General features: G+C 41.4%; 1 protein-coding gene across 1 annotated transcript in view; it reads right to left on the bottom strand.

The window, feature by feature from the left end:
• Positions 1-20,727, bottom strand: part of LOC147731455 (protein argonaute-3) — a 1,378,491-nt gene that overhangs the window by 429,251 nt on the left and 928,513 nt on the right. Inside the window, exons 13-14 of the mRNA XM_086956497.1 lie at positions 15,446-15,605; positions 11,437-11,527 (exon numbers count right to left, since the gene is read on the bottom strand). Coding sequence (XP_086812623.1) covers positions 11,437-11,527; positions 15,446-15,605 — 251 coding nt within the window. The remainder of the gene's footprint in view (positions 1-11,436; positions 11,528-15,445; positions 15,606-20,727) is intronic.

Raw genomic sequence — 20,727 nt, forward strand, 5'->3', positions numbered from 1 at the left:
TCTGCCTCTTTCCATCAGCAGCTGCGAGGAGCAAAGGACTAGGGGCTAGGTCCTCCTTCGCTCCTACCACCCCACCCAACTAACCATCACCCCCGCCGCAATTAGCGCCGGACACAGCGGGGGGTGGGGAGGGGGGGGGTGTTCGGAGACTCAGAGATCCGAGATCCGAGGCACAGGGAAGGCACAGTGGAGAAGTGGAAGAGCGGCAGGAAAAAAGACTCTACAGGAAGAAAAAGCCCCGAGCCATCCAGTGGGGGCTTATTAACGGCAAGAGGTCTGGAAGGGCCAGGGGGTCCCCGGAGTTAAAGCCAAAGCAAAAAACGAAGGCAAAAACGCGAAACGGGAAGAAAAACAAGAAAAAGGGCAAAACAAATCCAAGCTCTCCCACAGACATGGAGCTGAACTTCTCCTCAACAGAGCAGGCATCGGGCTGATTAGTTCCGAAACAACAGAGGGACCACTAACGGCCTGGACTCAAGAGACACCGGCAAGCGAACCACAAATCGGAAAAAAGCTTCATCAACCCAAAATATACACTAAGTTTGATTTCTTAAAGGACAAGGGCTCAGCAATATTCTCGAGCAACAAACACCTACACGGGCTGCAAACCCCACTGCTCCCCTCACCGCTAAGGCCAACATGCTCACCACCACCATCGTGTGAAACGAGCACAAGCATCCAGGCCCTAGAAAACCCCACGGACGACCTTCACCAAGGCGGCATCTCAGAGCACAAGAATACAAGTACAAGCACATTATCTGAGATCCCGGGGACCTCAACTGCCAGAGGAAAGCCCCTCGATTCAACTACCAAACAGCAACCATCATCCACCTACTCAGCCAGCTGGGCTACACGCAGCCAAGGCAATGTCCTGAGACCCCCACCGGTCGAGTCCAAAGCCAACTCAAAATCTACTCCAGTACCAAATGCAGCAGAAAAACCAGACAAACTGGACAGCTGTCCAAGCCGACCAAGCAAAGGGGATCCCGGGGCCGGCCTACAGACAACAACATAGATACCAATACCGGTCATCCCCAAGGAATCACACTCCAGCCCGGCGCACAACCCACGAGCCACAGTCACAGCACACCGATTAAGTCTCACCCCACAGCAGCAGGCGCCCTAACACTCACAGACCTGGGAAACTATGGCTTAGCATCAAGCTCCTCGGGCAGGACGGCCTCCAGTCCTCAATACTCCAGCCGGAAAGCCAACGGCAGGGCAACAGTCTCCTACCTCAACACACAGGAATGGGCAGACATGCTAGCAACCTACACACCAGATCTTAAAGACCCCCACTCCCTTAACTCACCTTCGGCAGCCAACATCACCAACAACTCCGTCCATCTCCCCAACGAGAAAGAGCGGGGAAAAGACCACAACAATGGAACTTGGCTCTCACTGCTAAACACAATCCAGCTAGCAGTAGATGCCCAGCAATATCAATCAGACAAAATGGAGCTACAACTCAACCTCCTCAACACACTGGCAGTCTTCACAGCCGGAATCGACGACAAGCTGGGCAACCTGAATAATCTGATACTGAGAGCACAAACAAACACTTATCTAAGTTGCAATTGTAGCCAGGCAGTAGACAAACTAGCCACATTGCCTCTAATGCTAACTGACCTAATAGGCGACATAAAGAACTTACACAGAGGCAACGTAATCATTGAAACGGGCCCCACTAAGCCCGAAGAAGGTGACACCGGGAGCAAAACACCCGGCACAAACCCAACCGCCCAGTATGCCCCCGCAAACGAGGAGGTAACTCAGACGGAACTGGAGTCCCCGAAAAAACTCAACGCCAAAGAACGGCGCCAACAAAAAAGAAAAGGGCGCAAGCAAAAATCGAACACAGCGGCAATAACAAAACTCTTCCCCATCTTCCTTGGCACAAACGAAAAACGCTCGGCCTCCACAAGTATTGCCCATCCCACAGAAGGGGAGATCGACGCGCCCATCTGTCCAATCCATATTTACAACAAGGGGTGGTGAGGGACAGAGTCTCTGAATTTAAGCAGAAAGCTCTCACCCAGTCAAGAGATCAGGGCTAGATCCAACACCGTTTTTTAGCTCACTGCACCATCCCAGTTTCAGAACCTGGCTGTATGCAAATTAGTCTGTTCCTGTCCCAGTGCATGATGGGAACAGGGCAAACCAAACTACAAAAGCCAATTCTTACACTGGGAAGGAAACAAGCTCCCGGGGACCGGTTTCTGGCATTACAGCCGTCTTCGGCCCGGTTTGCTTGAATCCTGATGGTGCAATGAGCAAGGGTCTCACATCTGAGAATACCCTTCCACGCTTAGGGTGGACAAAAATATTTACAACAAGGGGTGGTGAGGGACAGAGTCTCTGAATTTAAGCAGAAAGCTCTCACCCAGTCAAGTGAGATAAATAACGGTGATGGATCAAGCCCTGATCTTTGGACTGGGTAAGAGTGGTCTGTTTAACTCAGACACTCTGTTCATCACCACCCCCTTTTTGTAAATCGTTTTTGGCCACTATAGGTGTGGCAGGGTATACTCAGACATGAGTCCCTTTCTCACTGCTCCATCAGGATTCAAGCAAGCCGGGCCGAAGAAGGCTGAAATGCCAGAAACCGGTCCCCGGTAGCTTGTCTCCTTTCTGGTGAAGAATTGGCTTGGTAGTTTAGTCTGCCCTGTTCCCATGATGCACTGGGCCAGGGACAGACTGATTTGCATATAGCCAGGTTCTGAGCTGGGATGGGGCAGTGAGATAAATAACGGTGATGGATCAAGCCCTGATCTTTGGACTGGGTAAGAGTGGTCTGTTTAACTCAGACACTCTGTTCATCACCACCCCCTTTTTGTAAATCATCTGTCCAATCCAGCAGCAAAACCGAAACAACAGCCTGCTGATTCAAGAAGGACAAGGGCCCCAACCTCGTACGGCCAAAAACCGAACCGGCTATACAGACGCATTTAGAACAGCAGCAACAAAGACCAACCAGTCTACACAGCCCATTTGGACCTCAAAAGACCAAGAGCTGGTCCCCGACCGACAAGCAGCAGACCTAACACCGCCAAACAGGAAGCCTCCTCACCAAGGGGACACGCTTGATGAGTGTACTAACCAAGACACACTAATAACAGCCGTAAGCAAGAGATCACCTCTGCCAATCCCCAAGGAGGGGGCCAGAGAAAGAACCCTAGGCTCCACGCCAAGCCAAAAACATGAGAAACAAACTAGAGTCACCTTCATCACGACTACCCACTCTGCTCCTAGCCAAACAGAGCACTCACAGGCAAAATGGTCACTCGAGATGCGAACAGCACCAAAGCAACCAATATCAACTAAAGCAAAAACACACACCTCCATCACGTCAGGCGATGGCAAACACCTAGCAACCCACGAACCTCAGTCTGGTTGCGGCTTAGCAGTTCAAGCACTTCATACCACAATAAAACAGCACGTGGAAGGAGCCAAACAACAATCACCCGAGATTCTTTTCTTCTACCCGGAATACACATCACAAGGCCAGCAGGACTTGCTGAACCGAGGCAACATCCTCAAACTAATGGAATGCATCCCAAACCTGGGGGGGATTAGCTCCAAGGACTTAATCTCCGTCGAATTTCTGCCCGCCTTAAATCCAAACAGTCAGGAGGCGACGAGGACAATCTGGTCCTCTAGCAACGTTGCAGACTTAATTGCAGCGAAAGCAGAGCACTTTAAGACCTGGGGCATTAAGCTGGTCCCTCAGCAAAGACCAGCCTATCCCTCGCCTCTTTTGAGGAGAACCAGTCCTGAACCAGAGACTCGACAGGCATACACCTTTAGTGTTCTCAAGGGTGCCTTGGGGAGCTCACCCAATACAAGGGACAACAGCCCCTGGCAGCGACCAACAGACAGACCGACGGCGACAACAGGCCCTGAGCCAGGGCCCACAACGGGCAGGCGAAACTCAACTTCAAAGAACTATCAGACCCGCATCTTCACCACTATGAAGCCCCTGCGAGGTAGCCCGCCAAACATGAACACACGCAGCACCAGGGAACGGGCAGAAGCCAGCGCAAAGGGAGCATCACACCAAAATCGTGTACCAACAAGAGAAACTCTGTCTCGAACAATCTTCATACGTCCTGAAGAGGCTTGACGCCACCAACAAACTAGAGAAAACAAAAGAGGAGGGGCACAATCCATAGGCATTTGCTCTTGGAATATAAACGGCCTAAACTAAAAAATGGACGACCCGGACATAATATGTTGCAAGAAACCTGGCTTACATGCACAAAGCACATCCTGGGCTTCACTTGCTACTCTACAGCAGCAGTCAGAATTAACAGATTTGGACACCAGTCAGGAGGCTTGGCAACATACGTATCCACCACAACAATACCCTCGGCTGTCCTCATGGACTCCTCTACATCCTCAACCCTAACAGTAAAGATAAAACTACAGCTTGGCAACAAAGAAGAAGAGTTATGCATTGTCAATGCATTTGTTCATCCCAAAATCAGAGCTAAGGATTCAAACAAAATCTCGAACCAACTGGCAGGCCTCGTCACTCAAATGGAAAAATCCACTTCTCATCTTGTAGGGGACTTCAACCAAAACTTACTTGGCTCATCATCAGACGAGGAGGCTTTGGCTCTAAACACAATCTACAGAATACCAGCACAAAGCTCCCCTCTAAATAGGCAAAAGCGTCAAAACAACGCCCTACTTCAAGATCTAGAACATCAAAATCTTCGGGCACTAAACGAAAGATTTACGACTGATTCCCCTCCAGTAGAAACATTTTACTCACAAACAGCTAGCTCCATCTTGGATTATACTTTCGCTAGCCTGGCTCTATTTCCACACATCCAGGGGTTCAGAATGGGGGACAAGGGCGAAAGCGACCATCGCCCCCCAAGAATGCCACATGACATCAAAGACGCCAACATCAATCAGGCCAGATAAAATGCTGGGGGGGATTTACTCCATCAATCAAAAAAGAATTAAATGTACGCCAACCAACTCAATCACTCTGGCCGACACTGCTCTTCAAATATACAACACACAAAAACCAAACGTAGCGGGGCATATCTCTCACTGGGAGCAATACACAGAATCTTGCTAAAGGAACTGGCAACCAAGACCGCCCTTAAAAGCAACTTCAAAAAAGAGAGCAGCAAAACCAGCCTAAAAAACGGTCCAAGAATGCAACTAAGGTCACAAAAAAGAGTTGTAAACTTGACCCTACGGAGGCTGAGATCAGCGCCCCAAAACACATACTTACGAGCCACAGTGAAAAACCAAAGGGCTGAGCTCAACCATACAAAATGGAAAATAAAAAAAGAAGTAGAAAATGAGGCATGGGCAAAATTATTACACGATACCAAATGCAACAATAGTGCCCACTTTTGGCAAACAGTGAACAATATCCTACGTCCACATCATAAGGACATAGGATCTCACATTGTGGAAGAGTCATGGACCAACTACCTCGCTAGCCATTTTAATGATCCTTCGGGACATGCAGGAGCACAAAGATGTAACACCACAGAGCAAGCCTCTACTTGGCCCATGTCAGAGTCATTCACCAAGAGAGAGCAAACCCAGCCCAAAGACATCTTGGCAACACCAGCTGCCCAACAGATAGCCCTAATCACAAAGCAGATCTGCAAGGGCAGGAAAGAAGGAGCTCCAGGTCCCAATGGTATTCCGCCAGCCCTGTTTAAGGAAAAAAATACAGAATGGGCGACCATCATGCAACCGCTATTTGCGGAAATCAGACTCCTAAACCGCATCCCAGATTCCTGGAGAGGATCGACGATCGTCCCCATACACAAAAAAGGCAACAAAATTACCCGTAACAACTATCGCCTAATAGCCCGCCTCGACAACGAGGCAAAATACTTTGCGGGAACCATCCTAGAGGAGACTGTGTCATGGGCGGAATCAAACCAGATCATACCCTTGAACCAGACGGGTTTCCGCAAAAACACTGGAACAGCAACTAACATTCTGGCTATCTCACTGATTATTGCTGCAGCAAAAACAAAAAAAACTGCAGCTGCACCTGTGTTACATCGACTTCAGTGCAGCATTCAACAACATCGAGAGAGGCAGGCATTGGTAAAAACTAGCACAAAGGGGTATACCGCAACCGACTTTAAACATGCTGAAGCTTCTCCACTCTGATACCTGGGTGCAGGTGAAGCTAGGAAGGGGCACCCATTTGTCATCCAAAGTTCGCACCACCAGAGGCCTCAAACAAGGGTGTGTGCTTGCCCCGATATTGTTCAATCTATTTATCGCAGATCTACCAAGCCTACTCAATACATGCAACTCCCATTCTCCGAGGCTGGGAGGAAAAACTCTAAGTAACCTACTATACGCAGATGACGTCGTACTTCTCAGCCATACTCACACTGGCCTTCAGAAGTTACTCATCGAAATGCACAGCTATGCAACTGAAAACAACTTAAAAATAAACCTGAGTAAAACACGCACGATGTCAATCAACACCAAGAACAAACACCACAAGTCCTGGACTCTGGGCGGCCAGATAATAGAGCCATCACGCGAATATAAATACCTGGGAGTCCTCTTTGACAGTGAAGGTTCATTTGTCCAGCAGATGCAGGAAACAAAAAGAAGAGGGACTATGATTGCCGCCACACTGAAAAACTTAGCCAACCAACTGTCAGGGCCAACCTTGACACATTACCTGAAAGTCATTCAGGCAAAGCTACTCCCCTCAATCTCCTACGGCAGCGAGGCACTACGAGGAAGAGATTCCAAGAACCTAGACACTATCCAGGTAAAAGCCTACAGAACAATGTTTTCGCTCCCGTCTTACACCTCCCCGCGCAAATAAGGCTGGAGTTTGGCTTGCTAAAACAGGATCTTGCAAGACAGGGAGCTTACATTATTTGCTGCCACAAACTCCGCTTTGCCACGACTGACGCACTTAACTCGCTGTTGTGGCAAGATATACAAAACAGGGATGCATCTCAGGCACGATCTTACCTGAAGGCAGCATTAGGGGCCGTCAAAGCATCTGAGCTCTGGGACATGCAACTCAGGCATAATCCATTCAAAAAACTAGTCTGGAAAAACGTCAAATCTCTTTCTCTACTAGAGGACAAGGTCACATTTGCAAAAAGAAACCATGCATGGATGACACTAAATACGTAAAAATCCCTGAAGCCACAAGCATACTTCAACCAGGGCTATTCAAAAACCATAAAACTGAAGTTCTTGAAACACAGACTAGGGGTCCTGCCTAGCAGAGAGCATCTTCCACCATGGCTCAGGCGCAACAGCCAAGAAGCCTGTCCACTGTGCAACTAAGGAAAGGGAGACATACTCCACATGACTTGTCTCTGTGAAGTGCTTCGACTAGCCCGCCAACAGCTCTTAAAGGAACAGTTCAAGCAGATAGGGACGAGCACCCGAAGGCAAGCGGTGCTCGCCTGCTTGAACCCTGCAAACACCAAACTGAACTGCAGATATGTCAAGTTCTTGGCAATGATAGAGCAAAGTCTGCCAAAACCCCAATAATTGGCGACCACTCACACAGGCAACAAGCAGATGGCCACTAGGTCGCAAGGACTCATGCTGCCCTTGCCCCGGGAAAAGACTGCTAGATAACCATTTTGGATCTTTTACTATATGGATTACAAAAACGATGATTATAAGTACCAAACTCTTTTACTTAATTTAAATTATTTTTACTGTAAAATGTTTTGTATTGGTTTTAATTAACTATGCATAATAAACTTACCTTACCTATCAGATTAGGGCTTCATTTTTCCATAGGAGAAACACGAGAGCTGCCATTTTGTGAAGATAATATACATTTTTATATAAAGAAGCAGAATATATATACTTCTTGATATAAAATACATTGACCAAATACAAAATACAAAATATAAAGATTTGGAAAGATTTTCAAAAGGAACAACCAACCAAAACATAAGCTTAGACCTCTATGATGTTCTTGCCAGGCACCAGAAAAAAAGAACTGGAAGTATCTGCCACTGACAGTGCATGACGGCAAAATGCTGGTGTGTGCTTGCTTAAAGAAGAGGAGATTTTTTCCAGCCTCTGTGGACTGCTGACCATTTAGTTACATATTCTTGCTTATTTTCTCTTTTCCTTTAAAAAAGGTTTGTGAAAGATTATTAGGCCATGTTATTAAATTAAAATTGGCTCGTTTTAAAAGAAAATTATCAAAAAATTGGACAATGTGTGTTGCTATAGGCAGTCAAGCTGGTTTTATGTTTTTAAAAATGAGCTTGTGTAACAAAAATGCTATTATAATAATATTTTGTGGTGTTCCTGGTCCCAGAGGTAGGTGGAACAATAAAGTGCTCATGAACGTAGGTATTTTGGTCTCTGCTTGGCCATTGCCAGTATGATAGAGTTTGGCCTAGTTTTACCAGTCAAGGGTCATCATTCCCAGTGTTATAAGCACTGACATTTTTGTAAAGGATGTATTTTCTGTTTCATCCATGTTGTAAAGCAAACATGCCTTTTTTCCCTTCCATTTTCAAAGGAATATTGATTTTTTGCTACCCTTTTTTTGAGTTTCTGTGCTTTCAAAAATCTGTCGTAGTAGAAGAGGTTAGAGACTCTGACGCTCTGCTTAAGGAACGATACATCCAATTGTTGTGATCAATGTCATCATCATGGTCCTACTCATCAGATTCAGGACTTTGTAGCTGAAGGGGAATCCAGTCCCTGACACCACAAGAACCGCTTCTGAGGCCAGAAAAGAGGAGGCAAATGCAGCAGGTTCCGGAACACAGCCGTCTGGGGTAGCTCCATGGTAAGTCACATGGGGTTTACTGGAATGAACTAACAACAGCAAAAGCATGATCAAAGTAGAAAGTTCACTCTGTTTACCCCCTGGAAGGCACATCCTTTTTGAGGAGTATTTTCTTTCTTATGCCATAAAATATTTCAGGAGGACAAAGGGTAGTCTATAGGGCGTGGCTGTACGTTGAGAAGATCGCATGCTTTGATCTAACCAGAATTTGATTTTCAGGTTTGTTAGCTAAGATCTTTGATTTTACTAAAACTATAGGTATAATATACTTAAGAACAAAATCGAGAGGTAACAAAACAAAGTACACATGTAAAGTTAGTACATAGAACTTCAAAAAGGAATTAATCAAAAAAATATTTTGGTTGATTTTTATGACTCTCTAATTAATTTCTTCTTCACTAGATAAAGATAAGTGCAGCTAATGCGTTTCACCTGTTTACAGGCTTCTTCAGGGCAAAACCATGAGTCTAGCCAGACACAGTGATTAAAGCAGACACGTCGCAACAAATGACACACCAGTATTTCACGAAGACTCTTATAGCTGCAGTAAGCTCAAAAATGCTTTGAGCTGCCGGAGGCAAACAAGCAAGACTATATGCAATTGGTGTAAATAAATTACTTGCATCCATATGGTGCTGTGTTCGGCAACAAGTAATTCAACCACCTGCATCCGCACACTGTGATAATATACTTACTTCTTGAGTCTCTCACATTTTACTTCTAGAACAGGGACTATAAAATGAAGTTACGAAGCAGATCCACAAGTTTCTTGGTGTCAGCCGAGATTTCACTGAGAATGAACCTTCTCCAATGAGTAGGCCCAGAAGCTTGGAATAGCTTAAAAATTAAAAAAATTAAATCCCCATTTTTCCAATGCTTTAAATAAAAAATAAAAAGGCCGGGTTCTACCAATGTCTTCCACACTTGATGGGTAATGAAAGAATCTGCAATGCTCCTCTTTGCGGACTATGCACTCATGAGATAAAAATAAGCAGCCCAATCGACAATGTGAATGGTTGCTAACGTTTATGCCTATAAATCATTATCGTATTACGGTAACTAGGTTTCCCAGCCTAAGGAACGTGTTTAATTTAAAAGCACGGAAATCTATAAAAGGTCAAATGCTGGAAAAACAGGCGAGGTCGGATCTGATTGAGAAGGAATACATTATGTAGGTTACTTAATTAAGACATTTTGAAAGGTGGTGGACTAGTGACATGAAGTTACAAAGGGAAAAACAAGCACTAGCAAAAACAGTCCACAATATACTTTAGAAATTCAATTAAAAAACCTAACACACGTTTAGTGATTATTTTTGTAGCAACAGTACTTTCAATGTTAAAATACAATATAAATGCTTTCAATCCAATATTATTGTGCCTCAAATATTTGTAGCAGCTATTTTTACACTGAATGCCAGTGATCCCAAACAGTCATATGCAGACCGCAACACCCAGAGATTTGAAAGATAGTCCTGTACTTCCAAAATCAGTTTTTCAAAATTCAGTTGACTCACCCTGCAAAAGTAGCTGTTTTTTTAATAAGTAGGTTCAGTTCCCTGAAAAACTAGAAAAAAAGCCATCCCCTCTTCAGATACCAAGAAAATGACAGGAGCGGATGAAGAAAGGAATTTATCCATCACAGGATCACACAACTATTAAAATTTTCTGTGGTGGAGTGCTTTACAACTCCCAATCTTTAATATTTACAGTGCCCAACACCTTGCAACGATGTCCTTGAACACAGAAATCCGATATCCTTTACAATGGTATGGTGTTTGAAAAACAAAGACCATTATTTTGTAAAACAATGTTACAATGAATGATTAGAACATTTTTAGTTTAATGATTCTCCACAGCTCATCACATACCAGTACTTTGTCAGGGTGTAAAATGCGCAACAACAATAAAGAACGGTTTGAAGTGATGAATATTTGCAAACAATAATACAATTGTTAAGGGAGGAGGAGAGTACTTGAGATGTTTTTCTGATATTGGAGGGGCTGCATAGTATACCCAAAACTAAGCCCTGGACGGAGGGAAACTGAAATTACATTTAGAAGTGAGAACTCAGAATGCCAGCACCACAATCTCATTTATGATCGTGAATACTTGTAATTAATTAAGTCTGGATATTTATCCAAAGACCCATCGTCAGTATTGAAAGTAGGCAACTCTAGCTCTAGCTGTTTAACCTCATATTAATTTAATGCATTTAATTGAATTCAATTCTTTCCAGATGGAGAATTAAAAAAACAAAAACAAACTCGAAAGATTTCAGACAAGAACAACGAAAGAGATAAACCTCCATACACAATATCAAAATGATGGGCAATCCTTTAACAAAGAACTAAATGGTTTCATATAGTTCTAGTATACCAGCAAACATTATAAGTTCACAAAACGATGGCCTGTCACAAAATAAAAGCTTATTTAGAAATGACATACCAACGAATTTCACTGAAATACGGTGCACTAGAGAACAACAAGAACAGGCACATTACTGAACTATCTGTGAATAACTGTGAATTGCAGAAAGCACATAAAGAATGTATCGATGAACAGCAGCATATTGCAAAATGACAACATAACACAAGATTAGAACATCACAAACAGTGGCAAACCGAAAAAAGCTGGATGACTTACAGCAGCAATAGAGGGCTTCTTCCCGTCACCTGCAGGCGGATGGGTGACATCTGCTCCCAAGAATATCACTGGTTGTTGGAACACAGATGGTCTTATGAAAAATGATACAAAATGCATTAGCTGCACTCATTTTCAGATCAACTGATCATGAATACCAAATCAGCTACAATGCGTCTTGATTCAATCTTTATTTTATATCTGAATAATTTAAAAAGTGTGGACGACATAGATTAAATATGTTTGTATGAGCAACCTTTCCTTAATCTGTAGCTACTGTCAGAATTTACAAAAATGTAAATTGTATTAACAACTGAAATACTAAAAACACTTCATCTTATCCTGGCTTCCTAATAAATATTGAATCTTGCAATGTCCTTGATTTCTCTGGGTTCACATCACACAGGTTAAGATTTATCAGGCTAAAGTCACAAATGCTTTTCCAGCCACACTTTTCGAATGTAAAATCCGAATCTTAAATCAAGGATCTATGACTTAGAATTACATATTTGCAAAGGGTATTTACAACTGTGTAAACCAGTATGATGTAATTTCCACATTCGTAAATGCAGAAAAATGGGGGCAACTTTGCAGTTTTCAAGAGTGCCAATCTGTTACGTATATATAAACACTCCGAAACTGACAAGTTTGAAAGGTATTTTTTCAAGCTTTCCTAGCTAGAAAGGCATGCAGATATGCGACAGTTAAACCCAAGAGTAAATGCATTTTGAGATTTGAAAAACGGCAGGAACACTTCCAGATTCTACGAAACTGCAGGTGAAATGTTATCTCCCTAGGAAAATATTTATCAATAAAAAAAAATTCAATTCGCCTTAAAAGTATGCATGCTAAATGTTACACCTGTTTAATTTCTGCATCAGTTCATTTTCCACACCTTGAGTACTCCTGGAACTTTATACCCGATTTAGTTTTCCAGCCGTACTGCTTATTAGTGCATCACATACACATCAAAACAATTGTGATTCAAATGTAGGAGCACACCTACAGGTAGAAATTTCGGAATATGACCATGGTCCTTTGTCTGTATGGCCCACTGGATTTTGCTGTGTAGTTGAGTTCTTCAGATATTCACTGCCATAGTTTCTAGTAAGTCAACCGTTCTATTTAACTTCTATCTCGGCAATCTTACTGAAAATTGCAATTAGGTTTAAATACTAATATGTAGATTGTGCAGCATGATGTATTTGACATGACTATGTTTGACTTTCCCATTGATTATCACTGCCCTTCCATTTGATTTTCATCAAACAAATCTGACAGTTTTTGATACAACAACAAGCTGCTTAGATTCGCTCGGCTGTATTTAAATGGTTTTAAGATTTGCAATCGTAAAAGGCGTTACTGAAGACAGGCTTATGTTAACCGCAGACATATAGTTCTATTAATCTATGACCAGTAGTTTCAACAATTTACATTGTCCATTTGCTTTACTAGATGATATAATCCCAATAGCAATGTATACAAAAACGTAGTTGATGAATAACTTAACACTGCTTAGTGTTCTGGCATTAAACTGTCGGCCATAAAGGCACGAGTAAGTAACTACCCACACAGTGCAGAACATTTTTCATTACGTCCTATTTACCCAGCATCGGGTCTTCTTCAAATTCAGTGTCTCTAAGCAGCTATACTAAAATCTAATTTTTATTTATTTCATTTTAATGAAACATAAAGACTTAATCATTTAAAGCAGAAACACCATCAAACATGTCTTAAGATTTTTTTTGCATACAGTTTGCTGAGGCTAACAACAGAAAACAGACCTGCGAAGGAAAAAAACTTTCTACAGCTAAACAGTTAAGTTATACTTGTAGAATGCTTGTTACGGCTTGTTTAATATGATGACTTTTTTTGTTGTGCACCTTGCCCCCTTGTGCTCCATGGACCTGCTGAAATAATACTGATTCTTTAAATTCTTGTTAGAGTTCATCTTTTGCTCTTGCTTCTTTTTATACAATTTCTGAACAGCTAACATGCACCTTGTATAAAGTGCAGCACACGTCTATTGAGGGTGGGAACAGGCACTGATTTACCTTCGTTGTCTAGCCTCCTTAAACGTCACTTTTCCAGTCAGAACACTTAGCTATGGGTAAGGAAAAATTTCATGTCAAAAGAATATAACTCATCTTAAAACGCCATATTTCCATGCATATTAGATTATATAAATTAAAAACCAAAGCTATTACATAATTTTAATATTAAAGGAATTTTTGTCTGTGTTAGTTTCTGTGGTCTTTATTGATTTTTTTTAATGAGGCTGTAATTTTGAACATTTCTGTGAAAATGTACTTTATTGTTAAACTTGTGTTTTCCTCACAAACATCTATGGAGATGGTTCTATCTTCTTGGGGAGAAAGGAGGAAAAAGGGTGGAAGTCCGATTCCTTCAATGACACTAAAGTACATTCAAAGAAGAGGTATTCTGTGACATCAAACAAACAAAATGACATCAGTTTTAAAATCCTCTGCATTTAAGTTAATAAGGAATAGAAAGTATTCAAAACGAAAGGAAATGTTACTGGATTTTAATCCCAGCTCCACTTGTCCTTTATCTTTATTCCAAACATTTTAAAAAACATGCACTCATTAGTAGAGATATTCTTGCATTGATCATTACAAATTGATTCAAGCATAATGTCTCCAGTTAAGGTAGGTAAGTTTAGACAACAAGAACCAGTTTAGCATGACTCACATCCTTTGGAAACGAGGGCAGTCTATACAATTTTACATAGTCTCCCTAATATGGAACTAACCAGGAAAATATAGGCAGATAAGGGGTAACACAATAATCATGAGATGGACAACCCAGTGCAAAAAGTCTTTAAAATAGCTGACATGGTCTGGAAATCTTTGGATGGGTAAGGAGGATAATGAGACACATTAAGTGAAACTGGGAACCACTCATGAGTTGAGCACAATATTTTATGATATATCATGAATAATCAGATGATTGGAATCACTATAGCCCAGACCAGTGTGATTTTTTAATCAATGATTAAATGTTTTTCTAGTATCTTTAAGCCCGTTCTCAGAACAGCTTTGTGAAACTGTAAATAAATATTTCTATAATTGAAATTATAATGCACATTTTGTCCGAGGAAGGCCTTTAAAAATCATGTGGTGGCCTGAACCAATGCTAATGCACAGCAGATCTGAAATTTGATGGCTGCAAATATATTGATACAATACTGGTTTAGACAATACAGTCCACTGTTGCAATACGTTTGTTACACACTCAATACTGGTGTACATGAGTAAGCAAGCATCAATGTACTGAATAATTTACTGAAGGATTGTTCTATAGTTAGGGGAGTTTGAACTGCCAACTTAAAACAATTATTTTGCAATAGATTATTGAATTTTTATGTATACAATTTGAATTTGAAGTGCCACTTAGATAAAATTAATTCCGTTTGTAAAGAACTGATGATGACAAAAAGAATATTGTAAAAGAGTGGCAAAATGAATTTGTAGGGTCCACAACAGTGTACTTTTCCTGACTAATGCTTGTTTTGAAAAAGTTTGGAATGGAATAAAGTGCAGTTGTAAAGTGAAATATATGGTGCAGAGATTCAGTGGCCTAGTGTTTTTATCTTCCTTTTGTAAGATTACATATTGTAGTCTTAGTTCTCTAAAATAGGAATCGTCAAAGAAATCAAATACTGAATCATCCTATCCACATATAGATCTGGGGTCAAGCATTTGGGTGGGCCTTTCAGGGTTTAATATGATTGGGGACAATACCATGCTGGGATGCATTAATCTACACAGAAATATCCTGTCTGAGCTACAAATGGTTAGCTCAATAATGTAAGGAATGGCTACAATTAGAAAACGTGTGCCTCTGCATATCGCAGCGTATTTGGAGTGCAATGCTCGGAAGTGGCAGCCAGCTTTTTTCTTAGCACCTAGAACCTCAAATATATAGACAAACACTACATATGAGAATATTATACACTGCAAAGCTATCACAAGAAGAAATGTTGTCCTACCGTTGCTGAGGTACGAGAATGTTGTTGATGCCTCCCAGTTTCACATTAATTTTTAGGCACAGGTTTGAAAGGGTTTGAGGAGATGTTTTAATTACATTCTTCACTTGAACACACTGCGTAGCCATTCCCAGCAGCGTATCTCCGACGCGTTTCACCTCAGCTGAGAAAGAACAATATGGCCTAGATTTCATAAGGGTTTTTGCAAAAGTTCAATGCAGAAAAAGCTTCTGGGGGGAAGGACAGAACAACTGCTTCCCTTCGACAGAAGACAATCAGTTTGTCATCATTCCAAGTCTTCATGACGTCCAGAACATGGGACTCCTAAAGACTAAAAAATGAGGAGAATCAATGTCTGACCACCTTCTCAGGGAAGCTTTTGCTCAGATACTTCTTTTGGGGAGCAATACAGCATATTGATAAAGAAAGAAATATTAAATGTGTTTTTCAAAAATCAAACTTCATGATGATGTGTTTTCATGGTATCTTTCTGTCACATAAGAAATAATTAATCACATGAGCACAGAATAAGTGCGTCAAATGTAGGACTACCATCACAGTTAGCAGATAAAAACATGATTTTTCTCTAGTCATAAAAGTAATTGCTGCTTACTTATAATCCTAATTCTCACATGTTGGTATCTTCATGAAATTGAACACACGTGGGTGTGAGAGTAAATGATAGAATCAAAAATGATGGTTAAGCTCATAACATGACTCAAAATGTCATTCTACTTTCTATGAAATAAAACAAATGAATGAAAGGACGTTAATAGACAAAACCCTTACTAAATTATAATTTAACATTGCTTCTTTAAGGAAGCAGGCTGTTCAAGAAAACAGAGCCAGTTGGCCTCAGTTCACTTTGTGAGATACGTAGGGAGATATAGCTCAATTAGTATTTCCTAATCCTCAGTGACTCTCCTCCTACTTTAGTTGCATCATCCTTACTCATAAGTGGCTCCACAGTACACTAATATAGATGCATTAAGTTCCATGCAAGTAAACGTTTCTCTCCCATTTATACAACTGCTTTGATGATTGCACTTTTAAGAACTTTGAAGTGGCTCCTCATAATCACCATAGCACCCAAAACAAAATTACAGCTCTAGTAACTATTTGAAAAAGTGACAAAGAAAAACGGGTTATGACAAACAATCTAGCCACAACAAATAAATCCTACCGCCAGGGCAAGCAAAGCTATAGACTAAAAATATTGAGTGAACCAAAAAAAATATTCACATACTACATGTTCCTGAACATATGGACTGGACCACAGGTTAGAAGTCCAGTGTTATGGGATTTTCTTAATACAAAACAGAAAAATAAACTTGGGCCAGTGGACAAGCCATGCATTCAGGGACTCTGGAGAAACAATCTACCTTAACACAATTCTTGCTGGACTATGTTGTGAAACTTCAATTGTCTATCTAAAATGCCAGGTGACCACATGAGCCCTATAAAATGAAGGGAAATACAGGGTTAGACAGGTGTTTCTTTATGCTGTTCTTGGTGAGCATGTTAGTTGTCAGAATACTGATAACAAAATATTGTCTAACATAAATATTGTGCCTCAAATATCATTTAAAAAATCATTGTTTCATTAGGTCTAACTTTTCTGTTATTAATTCCAATGAGCCAATATCTTTGTAAATTATATTTAGAACAGGATATTTTTGACAGATGATAGTTAGGCTAGGATATTCTGGTACAATTCAGCACATAACCAACAGCAGCTTCTGTCACAGTTATTCATTTATAAATGAGTCTTCACAGTTTCAAGAAATTCTGCTTTTCATATTTGATATAGCACATCCAAATATCAAACAAGGTGCTGTACAAAACATACATTAAAACATTTTTATATACAGAAATAGCAACATAAAACAGTTGGGTGCAAAACCATTCAGGAAGCACTAATAGAAATACAATAAAATAACAAAACAATTTAAACGAAGATAGTTCAGAGACCAAACTATGAGAGATTAATAAACGTATACACTAGTTTAAATTAGGAGGGAAAGGACTGCCAATTGAGAAGTATTTTGAGTGTTGCGAAAAGCAAGACGATTGGGAAGCAGTTGGATGATGTCTTCTGGGAATTGCATACTTTTGATGTAAAAGCTTAACACCAATAAGCAAATATTTTTGTAAATGATATTTAGGACAGGGATTTTTCTTCAGATGATATTTAGGCCACAAATAATTCAGCACAATATTAGCAGCAGCTTCTGCCTCCGTCATTCATAAATATTTCAGAACTTTAACACAAATTGAGCCATTAAGGCCCTTCTGCTTTCATATGTTATAGCACTACAAAGATCAAGGATGTAACAAGGTGCCTATAAAACATACAATATAAATTTATTTTGATTAAAAAATAGCAATATAAAACAGACGGACACAAACCCTTCAGACAGCACCAATAGAAAAACAATAAAATAACATTAAAATTAAAATTAAGAGACCAAACGATGAGAGACGAATTAAAATATGTTCACTTGTTTAAGCAAGAAGGGAGAGCCCTGCCTAAAGAGAAATATTTTGAGTATTGTGAAAAGCAAGGAAGTTGGGAAGCAGTTGGATGGTGTATACGAGGGAATTACATACCTTGGATGCTAAAGTATGAAAAACTGAATTGGAACTCTAATGCCTCACACATTCCAGTACTGAGTTACCCTGGAAGCATGGAGTATGAATCTTCTCAAGCAGCTAAGTACACAATTTCAGCATGAAGGTGATACAGCATAGCTTAATAGCTTAAAGTGTGCCCCATGCTGAGTGATTAACAATGTATGTTAAACAAAATATGTATGATGGGATCACATTTCTGTGCGTCGGTTATAAACCAGCTAGCAGATTGCAGGACGAGTTCTGTAAGTGACAGAAAATAGAGCAAACGGATTTACTAACAGCTAGTCTGGAAGCCGTTAGAACAAAAATACTTATATTCTGCCTTCTCCTCCAATATGCCCAAATATCAGATTAGATCTGGTAAACCTCAAGAGCAACAATGGGTTTTTGGGCAGCACCCGAACACTCCCAGTTGCAGAATCGGGGAACATGATGCAATGGCTGCCTAAAGGCCTTTATGCACAACAACATGGACTCCCATGAGAGGAATTTATATTCCTACTCTGTCTAATTACTAAAAATATTATTAAGAAAATGAAGGTACCTCTCACTTGGTGACATGTTTTATCATAAGGGCATCATTCATCGCCACTATCATGGTGAAAAGTCGCTCACCAAGAGCTGTTTTAAGGAGATTTGGTTTGTATTTTGTTGTGTATGAGAGGTAAAGACCCAGCCAGGGTGAGACCGGTCAATAGCAAGGACACCATCTTGCATTCACCCGTAAAGTACAGCACACGGTGGGCCCAGGGACTGGGTCCTCCAGTTTTCAGAAGCCAACTACTTTAAGTACAAGTTTGGAAAACAGGTGATGGGCGACTAATTGTTTTTTAGCTTCCTATACACTTATTATTAGGCAAAGGAAGTTAATAAGGATTAGGCAAGTGGGTCCTCAAGAAAGCCTACAGATAAGTAAAGTACTAGGGTTAAGTCGAAACATGATGACCAAAAGAATTGATGGCGAGGGAGAAACCCACATATTAGTCAATACCCCACTATCTACATCTGTTTTTAATCTAATATAGGTCAGGATTAGAACACATAGAATTCAGTAATAGTCCTGTCCTAATATAATTTTCATTTAATAAGTACTTTATCATACACAAAAATACAAAAAAGGATCTCATTAAAAGAGCGTATGGCGAGACACCCTTGCACCGGGATGGTGCTGGTGAAGGAGGGCCCAACGCTGAAGCATGTCATCAAGTATGAGTGAGGGGTACGTTTTTATTTATAATAATATATTTAGGGAAGATCATTAGACGGAGTAGGAATTCCTTTCACAGAGTCTGCAAGTCCATGCCCTTGTGTACATAAATGCAGTAGGGAGATAGTACTAGGATAACTCCTTAAAATATTCCCCTCACGCTCCCATTACTTAAAAAAATTGCAGAAAGGCCTAGCAAAGGACATCAGTTTTCCCAATTTCTGAACAAGTAGAAAACCACCAAAACAAGCTTAATAGTATTGACTTTCATGCTAAAGGTATTCAAGTGCCAACCTTCCCTATCGTAATGGACTGGGTGTTTCGAGCAATGCTGCTCAGTGGCAGCAAACACTAAGTTTCGTTTGCTGATCTGATACAATGGGAAGCTGTGTCTTGGTTTTTATATTTGTTTTTCGTTGTGTTGACAATCCTACATGTGTTCAAGTACTGAAATTGTTTTAAGTATTTTCTGAAATGTTCTATAAAGTAGCAGAAGAAGCATAAGTGTTCAGTGGAGCAACGCCGGACCTCTAGTTCCGCACCTCACGCTTGCAGAATTGCCGATTGCTTGTTCTTTCACTCTCCCAGGCCCGGGTCCGTTGCGGCAGCTGCCGTTTGTGCGGAGGGCCTCCGGGAGCAGATACTCACTTCCGCCTGGGGTAGCGCTCTAGTTCTGGAGCTCCCCACAGCATTTAAACTGTCATTCTCATGCCCGAGCAGCGGACGTGCGCAGCGGAAGCGACAGCGGCGCGCCAAAGGCAAGCCCGTCTGTGCCCGTCCGCGCCCGGCCGGGACCAAGGACCAGAACCCCTGCACGTTTTAATAAAAGGGTGCCCACTCGACTAAAATATGGCACACAGACCTTGCGGAATCTAAAAGTAGCCACCGATGCTACGTGCCTCCATGCTATGCGTCTTGACAACGCGGCCCCACACTGTTCGCATTGCGATTTTTCTTTAATTGAGTATGACACTCGGCCACCTATAAAAATGCTTCTTTTAAATTGTCGCTCCCTGACGAAGCACTCGATTGAAATGTCTTTGCTTTTGGAAAGCCTAAACCCTGATGCCATTTTCCTAATTGAAAACTGGCCGCGAGAGGAGGCAGAATCTGCCATCTCCCAGCTCCTACAGCCAGGATACTTAATTCACAGAATTGACCGGGTATCAGGTAGAGGTGGGGGACTAAGGATAATTTTCAGGGACTGCTTCCAATGTCGTTCCCGACCAGCCGAGGTACCCAATTGTGAAAGTATGAGCTTCGCTTTGGAGTTCTCTTCTACACAAACCTTCTCTAGTCTATTACTCTATCGGCCACCTGGACAGATGGGACAATTCCTTGATTCCCTCCCCGCATATGTGGCTGAATTAGCTTTATCCCCGGCAAATTTTACAGTGCTTGGCGATTTTAATATCCACATAGATGATCCGACTGATCAACAAAC

The sequence above is a fragment of the Lissotriton vulgaris genome, chromosome 2_1, assembly GCF_964263255.1.
Source record: "Lissotriton vulgaris chromosome 2_1, aLisVul1.2, whole genome shotgun sequence".
Taxonomy (NCBI): domain Eukaryota; kingdom Metazoa; phylum Chordata; class Amphibia; order Caudata; family Salamandridae; genus Lissotriton; species Lissotriton vulgaris.